Below are 25,428 nucleotides of genomic sequence, written 5' to 3' on the forward strand. Positions count from 1 at the left end.
CCTACACATTACAGTAATCCTCACGACGCACGAAGAAGGCTGCGTGACGTTGAACCGGCGGCTACCGCAGCGGCGCTACGCCGACTTTGTTCCTACGCCTTTCCTGCTCAGCAACTACGGAGTCAAGAAGCACGAAAACTGCGAGGTAACCCTCTGAGCAGTCTGAGCTCTTTACCTACTCAAACCAAAAACTATTGAATAAAAATACTGTAATAATCATGTTCCTAGGAATTCCACATTCGTAACAATAAGCAATTTAACCGAATAAATATGTTTACGGGCATTTGTTATGCCATGGAGTTGGTCGCTGTTGCGAGTGGGTGTGGCCTAAGTGTAATGTAAGTTAGCGTTTCGCTGTTTTTTACAATTGTGGTGCCAAATTGTTTAATTGTAATAGTGTGAAAGATGAAGGTTGTTAATGAGCTCATTTCTCTGCGGGTCGGCGTATGAATGTATACTTGTATAGTTAATAGTAAATGATACGAAGGGTAAACAACGGCCCCAGGCGGGTACAGATCGCAGTGACTTTCTGACAGGGCCGTTGGCGATCAAGGCAGTTTTGACTACTACAATACTAGTAACATAATAAAAATCTAACAAATTACTTTTCGTTTGCGATTAACATCAAAAGGCCTCTCATTTTCATTACATAGGAATCATGAATACAAAACCAATAAGCGATGTTTTTAATCCTTGTAATGTTTAAAGACCTAGAGTGAGGCTTGTGCTACCTAAATTAATTAATAGGTACGTTTTTGTTTTTCTTATGCGAGGATGTCCTGAAGTACATAATAAACGTAGAATCTAGATTTAATTTTTGGTCAAATACCAAGACTGAGCACTATAGGTTAATATTAGAGAAGTTTGCAGATTTGGTCACACACCCTTATCCATAAGAATATTTCATAAATAGTAGAATAGGTATCTCAACAAAACATTGCAACTTTTCGCGTTAGACCTACTAAATCAACTGTTGTTAGGAAAATTACAGCAGTAAATGAATACAACTAGAAACCAATGTACGGATCATTTTGTTTAGAATGGAGAACGTTTTGTTCCTACGACGCTTGCACGAATGACACCGTCCTTATGATATATCTGGGAAGGAATACGAATACATTTATTGCTATATGCGAAGTGTTCGATACGATACCTAATCTGTATACGTTTTAACTTTTAGCTATTTCTACGCAATTATAATGATTTATTTCTAAATTATAGAAAATATTTAGTAATTTAAATGACCTATGCTTAAAAATATGAAGGTTATTTTACTATCTGTTGGGACTGGTATTATATATTTGTACATTAAATTTTTATAAATTTTTATTTTTATGTACCAGATTTTTATGTTTTCAATTTGTTTGTTCTACTATTTGTTCTCATATAAAAATGTTGACAAGATCCTGCGTTAAGTCCTATTTAAGTACTGACTCTTTGTCGTTGCACATCTTAAATATTTACCTGAGACATAATATAAACGTTGTGTCTTCGTTATAAATATAGAGATACAACTAAACACATTTGTTGTGGCAAGGTCTGTAAACAGAGAACCTACTGTCACTGTATGTAACGAGCGTGTAAGATTTTTCACTTCACGGTATATTTTAGTGAAGTGCTTACCCTAAACTAAGCCAAGGACCGTGCCAAAGTTCTACTAAGAATACATTTATACACAAGTTATAAGTTTTAATGATTAGTATATAATTTTAAGCTTGATTTAAAAACTAATTATTAAGTTCAATTACTATTAAAATTAATCTTATGTACGTTCTATTAAGAGGTTTAAGTCTCAATCATATTATTTATTATTATATCATATTTAATGATGTTGAAGTAAACTGTAGGAAAAATCTTTCATCTATTTAGCCAATGTTTCTTTAAAAAGTTCTTCACAAGGAAAGACTTTAGTACTTACAAATATTCCTCAAAACGGATTTTTATCTCTGTGAGACTGTCAACAAAATTGTTAGTCAAATTAAGGCCAATATGGTGGGCATAAGCCATTAAAATGTCCACACTCGGTGGTGTTGATAAAAACCGATCTTGTTTGAGACATCGCCTCACATATTTATAATTATTTTGTCAACCTTACCAATATTTTTTATAATGGACACAGTAAACTGTTATAAGAACTGTATTATAATTATTTATTAAAATTTAAAAGGGTAAAGTCGGTTTACGAACAGTAGTTTGACGTGACAACTTTAAACATTACAGTAGTATAGATTAAACAATGAGAATTTTAAATGCATGAATTACTTACCTATATTGCCGCTAAATACACATTGACGTGACAACGTCAAACTACCGTCCGTAAACCGACTTTACAGATAACTAATTTTTTTCTTTCAATCTTGTCTTGTAGCACTTTTTTAACATTTTCGAAAAGTAATCACATGTCAATTATCGACAGTACAGTTAAACTAATGCTTTAATTATTTTAAAATGCATTGCATTAATAATTATTGTATCTGAATTAATTTAGTCCACTTACAAAGAGGGGTCTACAGATAGAAAGATTACTGAAATGATTACTTTCTAGTATAGATTGGATTATTATTTTCCATTGAATGCTGAAATTATAGAATGTTGCCAAATTATACAATAACAACAAAAAAAAAATATTGTGATATAACATAATTTTATATATATTTGATAAACCTTCATTTGTGTATGATTTTAAATAAACGCTATAAAATTTCAGTACGCGCCCATGAATAGTAAAGAACTGTAGCCTGTAAAATTGAATACAGGGTGTTCCGGATTAAGTGCATACTATTTGACATAATAATTATCACTTCGTAAAATATACGGTTTATGGTTTTCACTGATTTTTAAGCATCAATCTTTGGAATTTCAGTTTAAACTTTCCTTATAAAAAAATAAGTTAGTGTTTGACTGCATGTTGTTCGACACACCTCGTATCAAATGTAAACGAGTGAGTAGAATAAAAAAAAAACGTTTGTGCCAAACGACAGTATCAACTCTTGCCAATATTAGTTCAATGAAACCTTTTTCTACCTGAAATGATTGTTCGTTACCTACATACATACAATCATTTAATTCACAAGAATTTATTCTATTATATTTACTATACGTTGTTATCTTACTATATATAAAACGAAGTGCCAAGTTTTGAAATTTATTTTCATTGTCCGTTACGGAAGTCCGTTCGTTTTGTAGAACCAAGCTATATGCCAAACCAGAAAATGTAGTACCATTGTTCGATTACTAATCGTTCGTTTGAATTTATAGCATGTACGAAAAATAATAATAGTCTAAAAAAGAAAACGTATATCTAAGATTTTAAAAATAAGTTTAATCTTTCCTTTAATTGCTTTTTCATGACTGATACATTCAGACAGAGGTACTTATTGTAGACCAATATTCTAGTGCACAATGTCTGACAGGCTATGGATGGGGAATTGAGGATGGACTTTATGAGTATAATCCTCAAACCAGTCTTTGTGAATTTGTAATAGTTACTGACATGTTCATAATGATCTCGCTCATATTTGTATGCATTATTATGGTACACACTAGTATAGGTACTAAAGTATCAAGTATAAAAAGAGGGAGCCATGGCAGTGACAATCGAATCAGTGAAAATATATTATTGAAATGATGAAGAAACTTTTCGTTATGCTCCACTGCTTCCAGAGCTATTTGTGGTTGGGTGTTTGTTGACATTGTTACGCTATGGTATTGGTTTGTGATATCTATCTAGCTCTCGTTACCTACTCTGAAATAGTAATATTTCAGATTATAAATTAAGTATGATTATAACGCTCAAATTGTAATGAATCCATATTAGTATCGTAGGTACTTTATGTATGAATTCCGACGTTGTAGATAGTTGCAGTTTTGACAGTCTATAATGTAGGCACACTTATAAATGAAATAGATTAAATGACTAGAGACGATTGTATACATTTGCTTTTTTAATAAAAATTAACAACAAAGAATTAAGAATATATTTATGATATTTTATTACTCGTTGAATTCTGCTGAAGATTTTTGTCAGTCGTTTTTAATATTGGTGTGGCCTGCAGTGTTTAGTATAGTGATAGCTAGTTATAGTAAGTAAACCGGTTTAAAAAAATTAACTTCAGGATTCTTTATAAGTTTTTTAAGAAGACAATGGGTTAAGAGTTGCATTTATGTTTGACCATTGTTATGCATAAAAATGACATAAGTGACGATGTGAAAATCCGTATCCTGTATTAATTTCTACCATTTAGGTAGTTAACAGTTTTTTAATAAATAATAACACAATAACTGGTAAAGTTTTTATTTTACAATTTAAGTAATTCTCACCAGATTTTACCCTTAACGTCTAAACGCACGTGTAAAGTAATAAACTGTTTATTCAATAAAATAAACAAACTAATAGGCAAAAACATAACAACTAATTAAATCATCTATTTTGGTAATAATACTAAAACTGTCTAACAATAATTCATAAGTTTTCATAGAAAAAGAACATGCTTACGATTTGTACTCATCAATGATTCAGTTATGTACAAAACTAAACAACGAGATTGTTCACGATTCACTAAGTTCAGTCTGGAGTATGAGTAAGGTAGGAAGGCAGGGGTGTCAGTCGACCTCGAGTTTCCTGAAGTTGCCGGTGAGGCCGCGCATGGCGTCGCCCACGGCGTCGGCGCCCGCGCAGGTGCTGGCTCCGGCGCGCAGCGCGGAGATGGCGCCCTCGCGCGCCGCTTCGCTGTACAGCTCGAGCCGGACCGCCATTTTGTCATTCATCAATAATGTGTCGCGTTGCTTGGCCAGCTCCTCCTTCCATAATTCTATAAATAACCAATATGTTTATATGAGATGTTCATTTTGAGAGTAATAGAGTTATTCATAAAACGATTTACTAAGTTTTTTATAATTCATTTATTTATGTATTTAGTTACAAGAACGGTTTACCATATCTTCTTATGTATCTGTACAAGTTACAGTAGCACATTGTGCAACGTACAAGAATGATTTTTCTACCTCCTGCTCCGACTACGTGTAATTGAACATTTACTGTGGGAGTGTGATTAAAATAATAATAACTAACTGCCTTATTTATTAGGCAGGCGTCCGGTTTTTTATCCATAGCCCAGTATTTAGTCCATCACTTTCATCAAAAAACATGGCTAAGAACACTCCCGACTAACTCAGCTTTCAGACAAAAAAAACTAAATCTAAATCGGTTCATGCGTTCGGGAGCTACGGTGCCACAGACAGACACACACACAGACAAACAGACAGACAGACAGACAGACAGACAGACAGACAGACAGACAGACAGACAGACAGACACGTCAAACTTATAACACCCCTCCGTTTTTGCGTCGGGGGTTAAATAGACCAGTTCATTTTAGATTCCATTAACTCTCAAATAGTCCTTACACCCTGGCGGGTGTTGCCTCTGCGTGTGTCCCATGATACGGGCAAGGGCAACATCCGCTCGGTGTACCCCTTACATTTCATTAAAATGTCGAAAGGGCCTCTACGTGTTGGCTTCGGCCCCGCGCACGCCTCCCAAAGGTCCGGAATACCATTGTTCCGTGATGGGAAAGACTAACTTAAATCTAAAATAGGCCATTAAATGAAAGTATTACACTGAAGCTTTCCTCATTGTATCGTAATCCACATTCTATTACTTAAATAGCTGTTTTAACTGTTATTGGATTGCCCGGTAATGTACAAATTACCTATATTTTATTAGGTATATTAAACTTACCTATCATCTGCTTCATTGGCATTTCTCCGCCGTACTCCTGAGGTAGCAGCTTCTTATCGATTTCTACTTCTTCGGGTGATGTGTACAGCTTTACTCGCTTTCTTATTTTTTCAGATATTAATCCCATTCCAAAGTCCAGTGCGAATTTGATTGTTGATTGAACATTGACTCCGTAGATCTCCTTGTGTCGCATCGGGATAGTTCTCTGAAATTATACACGTGGTTTAACTAGCCATCTAGCTTAAAGGTATGTCAAGAAATATGTATCGCATAGTGAGAGATGATATGAAACGAAAGCAAGTAAATGGTTAGATGACGGGCGAGGGATAAGAAAGACGAAAATTTGCTGCGCTGACCCAAAACGAATGGAAAATGGCAAGTGAATCATTATATATACCTATCATCCACAAGATTCTAAGTCATCATGAAACGAAAGCAGAATGATAAACTATCATGCGACATATTCAGACACGGACGGTGCACGAAGTGTAGTCGTCGCGAGCACTCACGTCGGATGACGGGGTCTTCATGTTGTGTGGTATGTTGATATATTACCGTGCGTATATCGTATATTTGAATATATGAAACCAAAGTTGAGGTGCCGTTAAGGTAAGGAAGACAGTTGATGTTGTTACCTCTCCATTCTTGACAATTCGCACAGCTTCTTTGGGAGTGAAGAGGGTAAGGTGAGGGAAACTGACGCCGCCGCCGTCCGCGTAGTGCACCAGCCCGCGCACCTGCACCTCCTCGTCCTCCATCAGGGTCTCGTAGCAGATCGCCATCACCCGACACATGTCCTGGTTTGTGTACTTATAAGGATCGAATACACCTACGAACACAATGCCACTTTAAAAATTGTCATCGCGAAAAAATTGGTATTCATGTTTTAGTCATTATAATCCACTTGTGCTGCAATAAAATGGGCAATGGGGTGAAAAGCAGTGAGGTAGTTATAAATCGACGTAAAGCTATTCTTTACATTATACAAGCGAATAATTAGGTAGTGACATTTTCATAACGTAGCAATTAACATGTTTCGAACGCTCGAAATAAAATTAATGAATGACACCATGCTACGCTTGGAGAAATTAGTATGTTTAGTTATGGTTTGAATAAATATTCTCCTCATTATTTCGAGTTTCGAACCACGTGAATGTACAACATGTATATACATGAAGTGTGTAATTTATATACATATTGAAACATATTATTATATTACAAATTACATAATTCTCAGTGGCATGTAGTCAATGATTCAATATAAATAGGTAATAATATTTCATGATTGGTTATATTTATATATCTTTTATAACTGTTCATTGTTTAACTTAACGCATGGGGCGTTATAGGGTCGCTATTGATTAATTTTTACAGAATTTTATTTAGCTTGCTGTTTGCTTATAATATGTAGGTAAGAAACTTACGATAAAATCAAATTGGGTGACAAATTGACAATGCAATGTTAATTGTACCAACCAACGAGTTGACCAGGCAATGGACACAGGAGATGGCCATAGAATACAACGCACCTTACATATCGACGGTGAAGTAACAAGAACTCCTAAGTACAGGTCGATTACAAAGATATGTATAACTTTTTCACCTTATTACAATGCAATAAGGTGAAAAAGTGGATACATATCTCTGTAGTCGACTGTACTTAGGAGTTCTTGTTGCTTCACCGTCGATATTTGTGCTTGTCTTTGTTAGTAATATCTCGAAGATAGTAGAGTACCTAGTAGGTACTGAACTTGTATATTTTTTTCGACAGCAATTACTTCGATACTCACGGCCAATTGGAATGTCTAAAATCATCTAAGTATCATCATCATCAAAACTGCTTACCATAAATAGAGGTTGTTTTATCAGGCTGTGATCGAATATGAAAATCATACAAACCAACAGTGGTAAGAAGACATTTTACCTGTAAGCCCTATTTTACTCTCTTACTAGAATAATAACAAATATATATTGTTAGAAACAGACGTCGGCATCGATTAGAGGTAAGAAACCTTTTATAAAATTGGGCCCTAGCAGTTTCGACGCGTCAAACCGAAACCTAAGCCAACTGAATAGTGTATAAACATTTCACAAGTAAATAATAAATAAAGTATCTACTAAATATTAAATAGCGATATCCTGATACTAAAATAATTATTAATAATTCATATTATGCGATGAAGATATACTACGTGAATAACATAACTGGTGATATTAGGATAGTCTTAGATAATATCTACCAGGCCTGTATATGATAACTCGACGACCATTCTTATCTTTGAATGGGCTCACAAAAATGTACCTGAAACATAAAGAGATTTTAAAATGGTTGATAAGCAATTGTTTCATAGTACGATTTGGCCCTTCTAGTGAAAAATTGCTCTTGTCATATTAACATGAAGATGGACTCCTTGTATAGACAGTTACTCACAGACATGTGCAAAGTATACCCCTGCATTCTTTGCATGTAAAAGTGCGAAGCCAATACTATATTACAGAATATGTATATACAAAGCATAATATGCTTTGTATGACTCTTCTAGTTCTGCACTTTGCTACCTTGTTCATGCATGCTGTCCTAGATATCGTGCATTATTCTCCCTCACTCGTCTGTCGATATAAAAGTAAAAATTACAAAAATAAATCCATACCCCAGGTCTATAAGTTCCATCATGACGGGAAGCTTATAGTCGAGCTGGTTGAAGGCAATACCCCAAGACTGACGCAGCAGAATGTATCGCTCGATGGCCTCTTGGGCCATAGGTACGCTGAACTTTTTCGTGCGGAGAAAGCGGAGAAGATAGTTTGCATCTGGAAACATCGAAACAATAAGTTACTTGAGGTAATAAATAATGTAGGTTCCTAGTCTACACATGAAAACTATTAACAGACTTCAAATCTAAGTAGGTCATCTTTTTAATGGGTTTTCTATTATGTATTTACGTATGCTAAATATTTATTACCTACTTTAATTTACAGTTATTCCCAGTATTCAAGATTGGTCGCTGTTTAGAATAATCCACTTTTGATCATGGAATGAGAATCAAGAATTGAAAATTGTTCTAAAGAATGTAAGTACCGAATCACTTAATTATTATCAATAGTCGGTACCTTATAGAAAACCTTACAAGACAACCTCAGACATACAGACAGGGTTGCAGAGATATAAAAGTCTGTTAATATAGGCCATTACCTATAGGCCTAAGCTATAGCTTCTAAACATGTTATGGGAACTTATCATATGGATCAAAGAGGATTGAGTTATTATAGGGAGTTACTGTCGAAGTAAAAATGTGTAATCACAGTGCATAAGTAGACTGCCATCTCTTGACACAGGCTTAAAACTTTTGAACCTGAGTTTTGAAAATTTGGCCCATATTCTTAGCTTGATATGTGTTTTAAAATTTAAAACGTCAATTATTAATATTAGCGCCATCTAGCTGAGCGTACCCCGAAGGTGTAATGCCATCTAGGTCACCGTACCTTTTTCTGTATGGTACTGAGGTACTTTTTTTTCTTAGACTTTATCTGTCTATACCGAGTTATATATGTCTTTGATATGGATAAAACATGATATGCATTACCAATAGATATCTGCTATCCTTCCTCTTGGCTAGTGTAGTTATTACGGTCAGCTAGTAATTACATAAGTAGTTAAGTAACGTATGTGGTATGCAACTCACCGAGCCGGATGGTCATGAACTTGGGGTTCTGCTCGATCCAGCTCCGCAGCGAGGCGAGCGCTTGCGAGCGGGAGCTCTCAGTTTCCCGCAGTTGCTCTGCCGCGATCGCCTGCGTCTCCGCTGACAGCTTGCATTGGTAGTCGTCGGCGGGTAGGAGGTAGCGTTTCGTCAGTCTTCGTGACATCTTGATGGTTTACTGGAAATAAGGAAAAGAGGGTTTTTAATTAACAATTTTTTTAAACAGATATTCTGGGTGGTTGTAATAACCTGGGTCAAAATGTTTTCTTTTAGGGTTCCGGTTTGAATTTTAATTGTAGAAAATGGCCAAAATGAATGGGGGGCAAACTGTAAATTTCAAGTTACTAGGTCAAGTGGGATATCGTTAGAAAGAGCGCAAATTGAACGTAAATAAACTATTTTTTATAATTTTTTTGTTGTGGAAAAAAAAGAATTTTGAAGGAAAATGTAAAAAAAAATACCGTTCCCCCCCCTTATCTCCGAAGTTTACCAACTAAAAATTATGAAAATTTTAGGAAACATTGGTTTTATGCTAAATATTACAGGAAAAATATAATCGTGTTTGTATCTTGGAAACTTTTTTTATTTACAAAAAACTTTTCATATTTTTACTTTCAATTTACCCACCCTTGCGAATGTATATCGTACTTCAATTTTAATAATATAATATCGTAATTAATACGAGATGTTACGTAAACCGTCTTCTTTCCAATAAAGTAAAAACTGTTTAAATCGGTTAACATTATAAAGAATTATCCCTGAAAAAAAACCGGCCAAGAGCGTGTCGGGCCACGCTCAGTGTAGGGTTCCGTAGTTTTCCGTATTTTTCTCAAAAACTACTGAACTTATCAAGTTCAAAACAATTTTCCTAGAAAGTCTTTATAAAGTTCTACTTTTGTGATTTTTTTCATATTTTTTAAACATATGGTTCAAAAGTTACAGGGGGGGGGGGGACGCACTATTTTTTTCCTTTAGGAGCGATTATTTCCGAAAATATTAATATTAACAAAAAACGATTTTAGTAAACCCTTATTCATTTTTAAATACCTATCCAACAATTTATCACACGTTGGGGTTGGAATGGAAAAAAAAATCAGTCCCCACTTTACATGTAGGGGGGGTACCCTAACAAAACATTTATTTCCACTTTTTATTTTACCACTTTGTCGGCGTAATTGATATACATATTGGTACCAAATTTCAGCTTTCTAGTGCTAATGGTCACTGAGATTATCCGCGGATGGACGGACGGACGGACGGACGGACGGACGGACAGACAGACATGGCGAAACTATAAGGGTTCCTAGTTGACTACGGAACCCTAAAAACCAACATAGTATACAGGTCGCGCAAATTAGTTAGCGAATTCACCGAGAGATGGCGCTATACACAATAATGCTCATTAGTACCTATAATTTTGTCTTCTAGTCAAGTCATTAGAGTTATATGAAAACATGAGATTATTTTAACTAGGTAGTTTGGAAGAAAGTTTGTACGGGACCCTCGATGAGCGAGTCCGACTCGCACTTGGCCGGTTTTTTTATATAATAAATGAATAAATTAATATTGGGGAGACCTTACACCTTACACAGATCAACTAACGTAAAAGTGACGGGTATGTGTTTACTCATAAGACTAATATAATAAAAAGCATTGGATGTTGATCTTGGTTACACCGCTTTATCCGACTCGCATTACCCGTCAAAGATGCATCATTTTAAAATCAATTGATGAAACAGAACTTTAAAGAAAACTATAACGCGCACGTCACTGCAGGGGTAAACGAAGAGTTTTAATTTAGAGTATCAATTAAGTGGGTGCTTGCATTGTAATCTAATTGTATAATTTAAAAAAAAATCAATAAAGTATGTGTTTAATACAAATGATATTGAAACGAAGCATGCGACTTATGAATACCCAAGTTATCAAAGTTGTTTAGGTCATGGAAGTTGCAAGAGAAACATCAGTCATCCGTCGAGTCAGCGGCGGCAACTGCGTTTCTCAACACGCCCGTCGGCGTAAGATAATATCACGGCACGCAACCGCATGTTAAGAAATCCGCAAAACTCTTTATAACTGCTCGCTACGTATATAAATCTTTTGTTATTTTGGTCCAGGCTATCATAACATTAGTAGTAACTTGATAGGCACAAAGACAAGTATGAAATGAAATTTAAACTGGTTTATCAAAATGTCGGTACCTAAGCAAGTTTATGAAGCGGCCGGCTGGTTCCTTCGGCGAGCGATATTCGAGTAGCCAAGCTGCTCTCCCACTTGTCTCGTCTCGCCCGACGTTGAGTAACAAGATACTGGGTCGAGTAGCTTTTGCAACGTTATAATTTTTTACGTTATGTAAGAATTAACATTGGGACCTCGTGCTATTTTACGAAATAGGTATTACAGTTGATTACAGTGCTACGGCTACTGTAGATAGGTTCAGTATTTGCGCTTGATAGACATTTTTGCTCTATATTGAGAAAATTATGGGGTGAATCTTATGTAACAGTTTTCAGCTGTATCAGGACACAGAACTTCTAAATAATAATTACAATACTATTTTTTGAGATATCGGGAAAAATAATAACTAAAAAAGTACCTAAATTATCCCCCAAGGGGCCCCCGCCTGAGTCTCCATCACGTTTATAAGCGGTTTACAATTTGTTACTCGATAGCGTAAACGACACGGAAAATGTCAAATATTGTACCTTGCAGAAAATGAAATGGGTTCATATCCGTTAGGTGCCACTTGCATACTAAGTAGAACCAAAAAATACATACATTCCATCAAGAACGATATGGTACGGGACTGACAAAGCCCATACAAAAAAACGTACCCCTGAAATGTATGGGCTTTTTAGGCTTAAAACTGGACGGCGCTGTTTCGGAGCCTGGAATAGGCCAAAATCATATTTTTCACAAATATTTTTGCGTGCTTTTGTCTTTTAATCAGAGGGCGGAATTGAAGGCATGTTTACAAAAACAACATAACTACACTAGACATGAATTTACAGGAAACGAAAAAAACTAAATGTCTTCTTATATATTAGCTATTGGACATAAACGTTGTATACGTTATTTAAGTAAGTGGCCATTAGTTCCGAAACACACGATTACACATCTCAAAGACAATTATTTTTAGAAAAAATATGAAAAATAAGTTCGTCAGTTATGCTGTTTTTGTAAAATTTTGTTAGTTATGTTCTTTTTGTTAGAAAATAAAACAAGTTTCTATAGAAATTATGTTTTGTATTCTATCATTTATCTTACTAAACCAGTGGATCTACTTTAATCTTCACATCCGCTGCTGTTGTCATCGTTATCTACCTCCAGAGACGACGATTCTTGACACGTATTATACAAAATTGATTGGTAGAATTGATGGCTCGATGGTTTGACCAAAAACTGCATCAATTTTCTCAAGTCGCCTACTTTGTGAGGATTAAGGGGAAGTGAAGACTCATAAGCACGTTTTAAATTGAAGTTCTTGGGCATTTTCTTAATTTTTAAAAATTTTAGCAATATTCTTTAGGGTAAGACTTTTCAACGATTCTGGGGATGAAATGTTATTTCCACTCATTTTTAAGATGTGAAAGAAACTTCTGGATAGGTTATTACGTACATCAAACGCGATAGTTTTGTTTCCATTTTTTTAAAATCGTACACTTATTTGCCAGTTACATAACCTAAAACGTTACTTAAACTAAAAAGAGTTCACAGTTATGTTCTTTTTGTAAAAAACAATGTAGATATGTAGTTTTTGCAAAATGGGTATATTTTTGGGGACTGAGTGTGGACAATTGGGGTCATTTTTGGACACTATCTTTTGCTCTACGTATAGATCCTGCTTAGACGAATGCTATGATACCAAAAACTCAAATCCGCAAAAAATGTTAGTTATGTTGTTTTTGTAAACATGCCTTCAATTGCTCATGGCAAAAATCAAACGTCAATAGAGTTGGAACGTTAAATTTTATCCTAAAGAACAAATGACATATTTCGTCATTTTAATATCATGATATCACGTCAATACACATTTTGAAAAAAATAAATTTGTAGGCATCATCAGTGTAGTTATGATAGTATTTAATGGGTGGCGCTAAAAAATGGAGGTACGATTCTTAGTATGAAAATCTAGATCCTATATAAATAATCCTTGCATTCCATGTACCATTTCGTTCGGTTCTGTTCGGTCCCTGCCGTCACGCTAACGAGTAACGTAGGTAGTAAACGTTAAAATTCATGGTACGAGTAAAGGCTCTTGCTCTTGAGACTAATTATCTCGATAAAAATGCGTATCGTTGTACCTACCAGTTAAGAAATTGTTAAAGCTTGTTAGTCCGTATCGTTACGCACTTTTTAAATGAATATCATTAAAATTATATTCATTTCAAAATATGTAACAACTCGGTGAACCCGGACATTCTAACAGTGTTGACAAAAAATCTGGTTCGTTACGATTTCTAATTTAACGCACTGGGGGACGATTTTTGAATCTCGAGAGCACGATTTCGCCATTCAGGTCAGCGGAAATCGGTAAACAGCATTTTTTGTAAAACGAGCGCTAAAATTTTGAAATCTAAGTAGTCTTGATCACTCGTTTTCAATTTCGTTAGTAGAATTTAAATGGCTTATAGTGAAGATATGATTTAATGAATTCACGAAATCGAATGGTCGACATTCAAACATCAGTTCCTGAACACTTCACAACTCAGTGCGTACGCAATTCTCCCAATTTTAAATAGTATGTAATAATAATTTAGCAGTTAACAAGTGAATATTGATGATTTTGTACCTACTTACTATATATTGTTTAAGAATGTTCGAAAGACACAGTTCGAACATTCTTAAATAATATGCGTTCACAGGAAACAACGGCCATGAATACTTGTACAAATATACACAAGGAATGTCGTCCTCATAAAGTAATAAATACTTAAGTACTTTCATCATAAGGCCTCTTACATCTTGACAGATGATTTAAGCAGCGTCTGAATGCGAGAGACAACGCCTCGCGTGACTATATAGACCTATCCGGGAGCGACATGCCCGTCCGCATTTCGTACACGTAAATTGAGGCCCCACCGCCGAGGAGAATCGCGACTGTGTCTTTTTGAACGCTTTACGGCTAAGTCTTGAAACCAGGTGTTGTCGTGGGTTTCTCTACCTTTTGCGACGATACTTCTCCACTCATTGCGGTTCGATGCAAGTTCGTCCCACGTGTTACAGTCGATGCCGAACGCAACCAAGTCACGCTTTATGCAATCCTTAAATCGTAGTATGGGTCGACCTACGCTACGTTTCTCGAACGCGACTTGGCTTAGCATAGTCTGCCTGGGCAAACGAGTGCTGCTCATGCGGTGCACGTGCCCTAGCCACCTCAAACGTCTCTGTTTGAGTATTGCGGTGATGCTATGCAGCCTGTGCGATCTCCAGCACTCTCTGGTCGGTAACCTTGTCCTTCCATGTGATGTTAAGAATACTTCGAAGGCAGCGCATGTGATACACGTTGAGTCTTCGTTCATGTTTAGCGTAAGACGTCCAGGTTTCGGCGCCGTACAAGAGTGTGCTTAAGACACAAGTCTGATATACAGCCATTTTGGTCTTAATGGTAAGGTATTTGTTATTCCACACTCTTGTACGCAGCCTGCCGAACGTTGTAGCCGCCTTGCCGACGCGAACGTTGACCTCTCCATCTAGGGATAGGTTGCTCGACACAGACGATCCAAGATAACAGAACTTATCAACGACTTCTAAGGGCTCACCCTCCAGCAAGACTTTAGGGTTATTACATTTCAGTAACGTCCTCGTCGCATCCTCTTACTGAAGGTAACAATATGTTTGGTAAGTTGATAACTTTATTCCTGGATGTTTAAAGACTGGCAGCCGATTTTGGATTGCTCACACTTGTTTGAATATCTATGTAAAATGATGGGGTTACCCACATCTGGCAGAATAATTTTAGTCCGAAACACACTTCGCATAACATGTTTCGCAGAAACACTTTCGGTCGAATGGTAATTTTGCAGAAAACTTAGTTGGCATTATTACTACCACGCATAAGATACATTTGGCAGAATATTGTTTTACAGAACATTACTTTGGTCGAATTTGGTTTAGCATAATTGTATGTACCATAATAATCTTATAGCATAATATTACATTAGCAGAATTATTACTCGCTATCAGAAAAGAAAAACTGCCCCAGAGTCACCGTTAGGTACGACGACGAGCGAAGCGAGGAGGAGTGTTAGGTATCTTGCATCCCCAACACATCCAACTCGCTATCAAATAACAAATTACAACTTTATGCCGCCTAAATATTATGCACAAATATTAACTGCAAATATATTGTTCGACTAGAAGACTATTATGCTCATCAACATTATGACAACAGACGATTCGGTATTACAAAAATCTGCGAAATTATCTGTGCCAAAGCATATTCTGCGTAAGGTGTTTCTGCCAAACTTGACTTCTGCCAAGAACTAATCAAATATATGCGTAAAAAGTTTCTGCCAGATAATAGTGAACCAAAATGATGAATCGTATGTTCGTATAATTACTAGTATTTCTAATAATTGATATGTAGCTAGTACGTTGACTTAGTTACTCAGAAAATATTATTTAAATTTAAATAACTTTAATTTATCTTTTCAACTAGGTAATGTGCGTCAAACACTAACAGTCGAGTTGAATGAAATAACACACGATGTAAACAAATTTAAATTACTTTCATGACCTAGCCTAGCGCGTAGTGACCCTGCCTGCTAAGCCGCGGTCTCGGGTTGGAATCCCGGTAAGGGCATTTATTTGTGTGATGATGAGACATTTATTCTTGAGTCATGGATGTTTTCTTTGTATACATATAAGTATTTGTATATTGTGTATACCCATATCGTTGTCTGAGTACCTACCCACAACACAAGCCTCTTCTTGAGCTTACCGTGGGACTCAGTCAATCTGTGTAAGTTGTCCTATATATTTATATATTGATTTATTTATCAGTTTGCAGCACGACATAATTTCACAGAAGTACGTTAAAACCTAGGTATTACCAGTAAATGGGCATGGAATTCAAAGTTGTCCACCCCACTTTTTTGTAACATGGGTATATTTTACGCGATTCATACTCTGAATGATTTAAAGAGCTCTCGATTCTGAGTGGAAACCACATAAAATTCTCCAAGTCCAAAAAAAGGGGTGGACAACTTTGAAAAAAAAAACGGTCCAAATCCTAGGTTTCAAAACTGAAATCCTATTAGGTTTTACCGATGCGGATTGATAAATAAATCTCGAAGTGAGAAATATCTGTTGTTTACTTCGGACTTTTAACGACATCGATTTGGTAAAACCTAGGTCTTACCACGGCGGTCGGGAAAAGTTGTATCAGGTAGAAGTTTTAGGGAAGCTCTATAAAAAACTTTTTTCTACTTGTCGACTGTAATCTGTCAATTAGGACACCACAGACTAAACTATAAGTGCTAACTTTTCAGTGTTGGATACTCTATGGCAGTTCCAACTCAATTATAATAAGCTCATTATAGTTGACTTTAGTTAACTGTAATAATTTAAAAAATAGAACTTCATACAATTTCTATACTAATTTGCGATACCTGGCAAATTTTCCTGCATCTGAAACACATTTTTTTTTATCTGTCGCGTTATCGGCCAATCAGAGACGGTTATTACAAACCTTGCTAGGTAATTCGATGTTGATACAACGGTGAACGACTCTATTAACATTAATTTTAACTTGCATGAATGATGATATTTCCGTCCATTGATGATGAAGATGATGACTCGTAGAAAAAGTATTGTATACAATAGTAATATAATTAAGCTTTTCACTCTCGTACCGTACTATTAGGCCACGAAGCTTAAAAGCTTTGTATTATATCACGATTGTATAAAATACTAGTGTTACCGTACTTCGGGCTTTTACAGTAACATAATATAAAAAACCATATTGAGCGAAAGTTCAACCAATAAACTATGATACCTACTTGTAGGTATATTGCGCGGTGTGTTGATGCGAATGTTATTATCAGATAAAAAAACCCGGCCAAGTGCGAGTCGGACTCGCCCACCGAGGGTTCCGTACGAACTTTCAATAGTTAAAATAACGGACGTATTGACGTGACGGTATTATTTTTTACATTTTACTTCAAAATTCTTTTTTTTCCCACAACGAAAAAGTTATAAAAAATAGTTTTGATATTCACAATTTGAGCTCTTTTTAGCGATACCCCACTTGACCTAGTAACTTGACATATACAGTTTCCCCCCCTTTTATTTTGGACATTTTCTATAATTAATATTATTAAATAAAAATAAAAAATACCTTCAGTTTATAGAGGTTAAAAATGTTCATAACTATTCCAAATTTCAAATCGATAGCATAAGTAGTTCTCGAGATATTTAGTAATGTGACAGACGGACCGACAGACAGACGGACAGAGCGGCGCCATTAGGGTTCCTTTTGTACCTTTTTGGTACAGAACCCTAAAAATAAAGGTACGATGTGATGATAAATATTCCTTTCTGCTTTAAGTAAGAAAATATAAATTGTGGTCATATCAAAACACACTGATGTTTTTAACATTTACCATTTTTGAAGTTTCTTAATTTTAATTATGAACGGAACGTGTAGGTACTCGTAGGTCTGAATTATTATTTATTAATTATTTTTTTAAATAAAACTAGGATTCTAAAAATAAATTAAAACGGTCAAATGCCAGTTTTCACTCGCGCACCGAGGGTTCCGTAAAACTTTCAACCAGCTCATGTAATTAATGTTATGATAACATAAATACGAAAGGTCATCATGGCCCCCTTGGAGCCTAGGTTGGCCATACAAATTGACCACGTATCCCAGCACCTCGTCGATGCTTCTGGTGACCAGAGAGCTGGCAGCTACTTCGGCCAGAGATTAAGTCTGGCTATCCAAAATAACCTTATAGTGACGACTTATGGAGTATTTTTTTGTAAGTTAATTTTAAGTTAAGTAGTACATAGTTTAGTTTAGTTAATGTATTTTTTTATTGTATATATTTTCTATTACTTATAGTGTTTTATGTTGTTATGTTACTTTTAATTGTATTATCTCGATAAATATTATGAATATTTATCAATTTTAAGGGTCGGTTGCACCAAACCGTCCCTTGCCGAATTTAGCACGTTCGTATTTTTTTTGTCTGGGAATTTCCATAGACTTCTACTACAAATGAGTTACTAGTAAATAGGGTAAAATCAACAGTTCTCGACAGTGACCCAGTAGGTGTCACAATGACTGAAGCATTGGTACCTACTAAATACGAAAAAAATTCCAAATTCCAAACGTTAGTTGATAAACAACCCTTGTGTTTACAGTTTTTTAATACCTAAAAGTACAAAGTATAGTTATGGTTTATATGGTTTAAGAACTTTATTCTCATAAAGAATTTACAAAATTCACTTACATGAGAACACAATATTTTTATAAATACTTAAAACTAACGTGCAGACAATGCATAGTAAAAATAACAAACATTTATTTTATACTACTGTTCAACAATAGTTACAATTCTAATGAATGTAGGTAGAAATAACTAGTGAACCGGCTCAGATAACTTAAAACGCACAAATTATAGTTGGCAACCAGCCTGTTATTCCCAACATTTGCAGAACGCATCTATTCTCCATTTGACATTGTAAGGACTAATATAGAGGCGTCCTTAGTTAGGCAAGATTTATACAGATTTCGGTGTGAAGTTATGCTGGTATCATTTCATTCTTCGCAGCCGCCGAGCAAATAACTTGATATGTGTCAGTGAGCTACGAAACGATAGCGTGGAGTCGGTAATTTGTTGCAATGGTGTACTTAATTTGTATGTATACATATTCAAGGAATTACGAATTTACAGTTAGTTATTTTCAAATAAAATGTTTGTATATGTATTTGTCTTATATTATGTATATGTATGTATGTATGTTTTTTTTTTTAATTTATTTTCCGCAATTTCTTGAGTAATATACATGTTTTATTTTTATAGAAAATTTTACATTAATATACTTCATTAAACCATTTCAATACTGTAATGTATGATTTATTTGTGGACATGATATTTGCCTAACAAATACACACGCGTTAAATATTATTCAATATTATCATTATTAAATTTAGACGTTTTGTTGAAACTATATTATATATATATACTTTTATTTGATATCTTTAATGTTTAACAATATTCGTTTCCGTGTCCGTTTCTATCTAGTTTTTTGGCCGTGAAGACATGATTTTTGGTATGCCTTTGACATATTTAATGTACAAGTTGGTCTCACCATTGGATGTTCGGGCTTGCAGTTCCTCTTGGACCTTTTTGAGAAAGTCTCTCTGGTAAGGAGTTTGGTCAGAGTATATTTTAACCTTTTGTGCTATGATTTTATGTTTGTTCCGGAGAATGCTTTTTACCGTCGCCTCTGATGAGAAGCTGACCTTTATTGGACGAACTTTATTTTCCACATGTTTACCTAGGCGTATGGTATTCAAGGGTTCGGGGTAGTCCTTACATATTATTTTTGTAATCTTGTCCACTTCATTTTTGTCATAAGCATCTCTGTCTGAAGTCTCAGGATCTGCTTCTGGGATTCCGACTATTATAAGGTTTCTGCCTCGAATGGTTCGCTGTTGGCATTCTGCGATAACGTTGTTGTAACAGTCAGGTGTCAGTGTTCCGGAACCTTGTTGAATATTTGATTTCAACGACTGCAAGTCCGATTCAATTTGCTTTGCTTTATTTTCGGCAGCGTTAACGGAAGCGGTCAAATTTGTTATATTCGTTTTTAGCTGACTCTGCTCAATAGTAATAGTGTCGATGCTGTTGGATATGTTAGTAATTTGGTTTTTAATAGCACTTACGTCCTGGCAGAGAGTTGCGATATTTTCTGTTTGGGTTTTGGTAGAAGATTTCAAAAGCGACATCATCTCAGCCAGCTGTTTTTTTAGGTCTGCCATTTCTATTAATATGTCATCTGAGGCATCTGTCATCTTTCGCTTATTACGGAAAGTTACCTTTTGGTAATCTAGTTCCGAACTCGCTGGGAGATTGGGCTGCGATCCGCTAAGTGGCTGGATACCGCTAATACCGCCTCCATCCGGTGAGCGTAGTAGTAAACTCATTGTAGTTCCTTGGAGCTTGAGGTGCCGAACTGCAGTTAGCGAGATAAGGAATACTTTGTTGGTCAGTTAGACATGAGCTTTAAAGCGCTTGAAATAAAGTTCACTGTAGAACGACTGTATTTTTGATTTATTTTAAAAATATTTGAAACACGTCTGAACTATAGCTGCACGCTCGCTCGACTTCATTAGTTAACAATATCAGTCCGATTTGCGAAGGAGAAGGAGACATAAATATTGTCACGATGACAAGTCCACACTCTTCTATGAATGTCACAAGTGTCACAACAAACCACTCGAGTGCACTCTGGTCTATATGGCAGCTGACTGCTGCTGCTGGACACTGAAAGGTCGTTACGTTAACCACTTATACGAAGTTTCACGGGGGAGGCGATGCTCACCAAAATTTTCGCCTTATTTAGGATCCGTGTATGATACCACAGAATATAACAAGTACAGAAGGCCCACTTCTTTGATGTTCACGAAATGCCGCCTTTTTAAATGCCTACAAAATTCTGACAAAGAAACGAGCCGCACATGCGCAGAGTCGAACGATAGGGTTGTTTATGGATTAAAACGAATTAATTCTCTGATAAAATGTTATAATTACTATTATATTCAAGTCTTGGGTACTTTCTATATACAGTATTTATATATTTTTGTTTAAGTGCCAACATCACAAGCCTTATTGAACTTTTCCGTGGGACGTGGCATTTGCCACGGCTCATGGGAGCCTGGGGTCAGCTTTGACAACTAATCCCGTGATTTGGCGTAGACACTAGTTTTTACGAAAGCGACTGCCAACTGACCTTCCAACCCGAAGGGTAAACTAGACCTTATTGGAATTAGTCCGGTTTCCTCACGATGTTTTCCTTTACCGAAAAGCAACTGCCAAATATCATATGACATTTCACACATAAGTTCCGAAAAACTCATTGGTACGAGCCGGGATTCGAACCCGCGACGTCCGGATCGAAAGTCAATGTTTGATCGAAAGTACATGTTTACAAATTTATTTATTAAATACTTAGTCATTGCTCCTAAATTTATGACGATTTACGTCCGATATTAAAGGCCTTATCTATCGTAAGTAATATAAATATTGCCATTTAACGCTGCTGTAAAACCTAACCTTGACCTCCACTATACATCTAAACATCGGATGGTGACTGTACAGCATAATTGCATGGCGAATTTATCAACGAATTCATTCATAATTTCTCCATGCAATTTCGCAGCTCACTGCTAGTATATTCAGTGAAATTATCCATAACTCGTAAATACATATTTCAGCAGTTCTCAAAAAGTACATACAGCTACGTTAGCAAATTTTAATTGATTCTATTTTGTTACCACATTTTAAATACAAGTCGACTTTCGTAAGATATATACAGGATAATTGTTATAATTAAGAAAATATAGATACTAGAGAACCTTAATGACGAAATAAACCTTACTTAAATCTCAATTCATCAGAAAAATCTTGGTAACAAAATAGGAATAAAAAAACAAATTTAACTTTTTCCTTAATTTTTGTACAAACTTTTTGAGAACCGCTGATTTTTCATTTAGTATTACGAGTATAAACAAAAAACGAAGATCACTATCTTTTGTTTTTAAAACTTTGAAAGCACTAAACTTACTGTAAAGTTTTATTTACTTAAACACTATCGCAACGCACTTCGCACAGCGTGAGTTTTTGTGAATTAAATCAATGTTTACAAAGTTCACTTGATCATATGCACTTTATATGTAAATTGGTACTCACGTGTGGGGTATTCCTTCAATGCGAGAGCTCGACAGGAGCGCGTGCTATCACCACTGCGCTCTGGCAGACACTGACTGTGGACCACAGTTACACTGTATTTTGCTAAAGTTGCGTTATGGACTTGCGACTGTGATGATATTGTAGTGAATGTCACAGGGGTACGAAACATTTTTTGATGTAAAATTATTATATTTAAACTGATATACTTAGATGCAAGAAATTAAAGAAAAAATGACAGACGGACAGAGTCGCACCATAAGGGTTCCTTTGAACCCTAAGAATGGGACGTGTGTACCTCTATTTGAAAACACAAATCTTAAGGATATAAGCACAAGAGCTCAAAACCAATTTGACATGATATTTACACGAAGATACAGATATATTTTAAATGATTCTGATCCAGATTTTGAGTTACTTTCAGGCTTGAAATTTCATGATGTTACTTTCTAAACCCTAAAGGATTAGTTTTTTTTTTCAGTAGTAACCTTTAAATATTAACTGACCTTAAATATGATAGGAAGGTAGTAGGTCCTATCATTAAAATTAATACCTATACATATCCACGTCTGTTTGGAATCTGAACTACGAGCTTTTTCATTTGTGATGCACTATGCTTGCTTAAATTACATGATGAGCTTTTTATAGGATATTGAATATATGTATTATAGGTACATAACATAAAGATTTAAAACTTTTAATGAATGTAACTAACTGGTGAGCGTCAGGACCCCTGGACCACTACAGATATTTGATGTTTAGTACATACTAAAATTTAGTACCTATTTGATACTATTTGGTACCTGAGTACATATATTTGGTACCTCCACTGATATCGAAAAATCGAGCGAATAAAGTGGCCAGACATTCTGACGTCAGGATGTCTGGACCATTTTTGGTTTACATAGTTCTAGACAACACTACTAATTGATATCTTAGTCAATATTTACTACCTATTTGGTACCTGTCAATATATTTTTTTCAAATTTTTTTGGCGTACCAGAAAAAAGTTATGACGGAATTTAAAGTCGTGAGCGCCTGTCAAAAGTATAGAGGCAAATCCGCCTGCCCTCCTGCGCGCGTCAACTTAAATAGGAATTTAGTTTTAGGCACTCGCACATCATCTCTACTACTGACTAGTGGCATTAATATAGTCGAAATATAAAAGTAATTAGTGTAATTACACTAGTTTTCCATTTTCCTCCTGAGAGACCTAAACACGTGGCAACAGTTGGGCAATTTCTAGGGGGGAAATAGCATAAACTGTTATAATTAACAGCGTCATCGTCATTGGTAATATTGGTATATAGGACGTATTTTGATGATGTTGACCAGTCTATGGTCCACGAGCTCCGTTATAGGGGTTTATCATATAAATAAACCACTGCTTTCGGTAACATTTGTTTTTTGCATCGATTAGTGTCAATTATGAATTAAATACAAACATCAAATCAATCATCTACTATCAGTACATACAACCACAATGCCGCCACCACAATCTTCCATACAGCTCTACAGCTGCTGAACAGTCGCAAAAATGATTGGCTGTCAGGGGTAAACTGATTTACAAATTTCTCCGCCAGGAGATGTCTCAAGTTGACGCGCAGGAGGGCAGGCGGATTTGCCTCTATTCTTTTGACAGGCGCTACATACTTCAACGCCACGGCTGGGCTCACAACTTTAAATTCCATCATAACTTTTTTCTGGTAAGTATGCCAAAAAAATTTGAAAAAAATATATTGACAGGTACCAAATAGGTAGTAAATATTGACTAAGATATCAATTAGTAGTGTTGTCTAGAACTATGTAAACCAAAAATGGTCCAGACATCCTGACGTCAGAATGTCTGGCCACTTTATTCGCTCGATTTTTCGATATCAGTGGAGGTACCAAATATATGTACTCAGGTACCAAATAGTATCAAATAGGTACTAAATTTTAGTATGTACTAAACATCAAATATCTGTAGTGGTCCAGGGGTCCTGACGCTCACAACTAACTGTAACTTATTAATCTTACGGTCCCAATAGTTAAACAAAAGGCTTATTTACGTTACATGTCCATCATTAGCTCACAAATTTTTATAGTTGTCCCAAAATTGGCTTTACCAGACCTAACAGTGAAATAGACTGACAAATTAATTTTATTACATATTTCTAAGGTCCTAGGGGTGTCAATGGTTGGCACGGAACTTCAAAAAGTACCATGGCATTTTGTATGTATGAATTACCTTTATCACATCTAAATCAAGCTCGCCAAGTAACAAGTTTCTAGTGCATCACTAATTGCGGTTATCTCGGAATTTCAGCTCCACTAATGCTTTATGGGCATAGTGCGAATAAGAAAATTGATGGTTGCTAGCCTCTGGTAATCTATTACACGCGTTAGATAATAGTCGAGACATTGCGCAGACGATTAAGGCCGACCATGATTTGGTGGACGGAAATTGGTGGGAAATTGTAACAGACCTAAGTGTACGTTTCGTGCATCGCAGCCCTTTGCGAAACATTACCCAGCTCTATGAGTACTTGCAAATTGCGATAGGCTGGGTGTATTTGCCGCCCTAAAGAGTTATACTCGTAATATCACTCATTGAGTAATTCAAGATCTGTTAAAAAATAGGGTTTACACCGCTTTATCCACCCGTAGACCCAACTGGGACTTGTGTGGTTGTTAAACCCTGGCGGCCATTTACGGTCATCATCATCCTCCTTGCGTTATCCCGGCATTTGCCACGGCTCATGGGAGCCTGGGGTCCGCTCTGACAACTAATTCCAAGATTTGGCGTAGGCACTAGTTTTTACGAAAGCGACTGCCATCTGACCTTCCAACCCGAAGGGTAACTAGGCCTTATTGGAATTAGTCCGGTTTCCTCACCATGTTTTCCTTCACCGAAAAGCGACTGGCAAATATTAAATGACATTTCGCACATAAGTTCCGAAAAACTCATTGGTACGAGCCGGGGTTCGAACCCGCGACCTCCGGATCGAAAGTCGCACGCTCTTACCGATAGGCCACCAGCGCCAGGCGGCCATTTACGGTATTTGAAAATAAACTAAACATGAAG

At 36.0% G+C, this 25,428-nt stretch overlaps 2 protein-coding genes across 2 annotated transcripts in view; one reads left to right on the top strand and one right to left on the bottom strand.

Annotated features, from left to right (window-relative positions):
- The window catches only part of LOC125240650 (chondroitin sulfate proteoglycan 4), a 36,328-nt gene extending 32,047 nt beyond the window's left edge, over positions 1-4,281 (top strand). The window contains exon 24 of the mRNA XM_048148649.1: positions 15-4,281. The gene's annotated coding sequence lies outside the window, so the exon portion shown is untranslated. The remainder of the gene's footprint in view (positions 1-14) is intronic.
- Positions 4,281-22,465, bottom strand: LOC125240651 (retinaldehyde-binding protein 1-like). Its single transcript, XM_048148650.1, has 7 exons — positions 22,365-22,465; positions 9,424-9,619; positions 8,392-8,551; positions 7,981-8,042; positions 6,376-6,569; positions 5,741-5,945; positions 4,281-4,811 (listed from the first exon to the last, which is right to left on the bottom strand). Exons 2-7 carry the CDS (start codon positions 9,605-9,607, stop codon positions 4,603-4,605), a joined length of 1,014 nt encoding a protein of 337 aa, XP_048004607.1. The 5' UTR covers positions 9,608-9,619; positions 22,365-22,465; the 3' UTR covers positions 4,281-4,602.
- Between the last annotated feature and the right edge of the window lie 2,963 nt (positions 22,466-25,428).

Source organism: Leguminivora glycinivorella, chromosome Z, assembly GCF_023078275.1.
Source record: "Leguminivora glycinivorella isolate SPB_JAAS2020 chromosome Z, LegGlyc_1.1, whole genome shotgun sequence".
In the NCBI taxonomy this organism is placed as follows: Eukaryota; Metazoa; Arthropoda; class Insecta; order Lepidoptera; family Tortricidae; genus Leguminivora; species Leguminivora glycinivorella.

Excerpts from the sequence above, each read along its gene's own strand:
- LOC125240651 (XM_048148650.1), bottom strand. The coding sequence starts at position 9,607 with ATGTCACGAAGACTGACGAAACGCTACCTCCTACCCGCCGACGACTAC. Across the intron at positions 8,043-8,391 it reads ATGGAACTTATAGACCTGGG|GTACATTTTTGTGAGCCCAT; the intron begins GTATGGATTTAT and ends TTTATGTTTCAG. Across the intron at positions 4,812-5,740 it reads GCCAATGAAGCAGATGATAG|AATTATGGAAGGAGGAGCTG; the intron begins GTAAGTTTAATA and ends GGTTATTTATAG.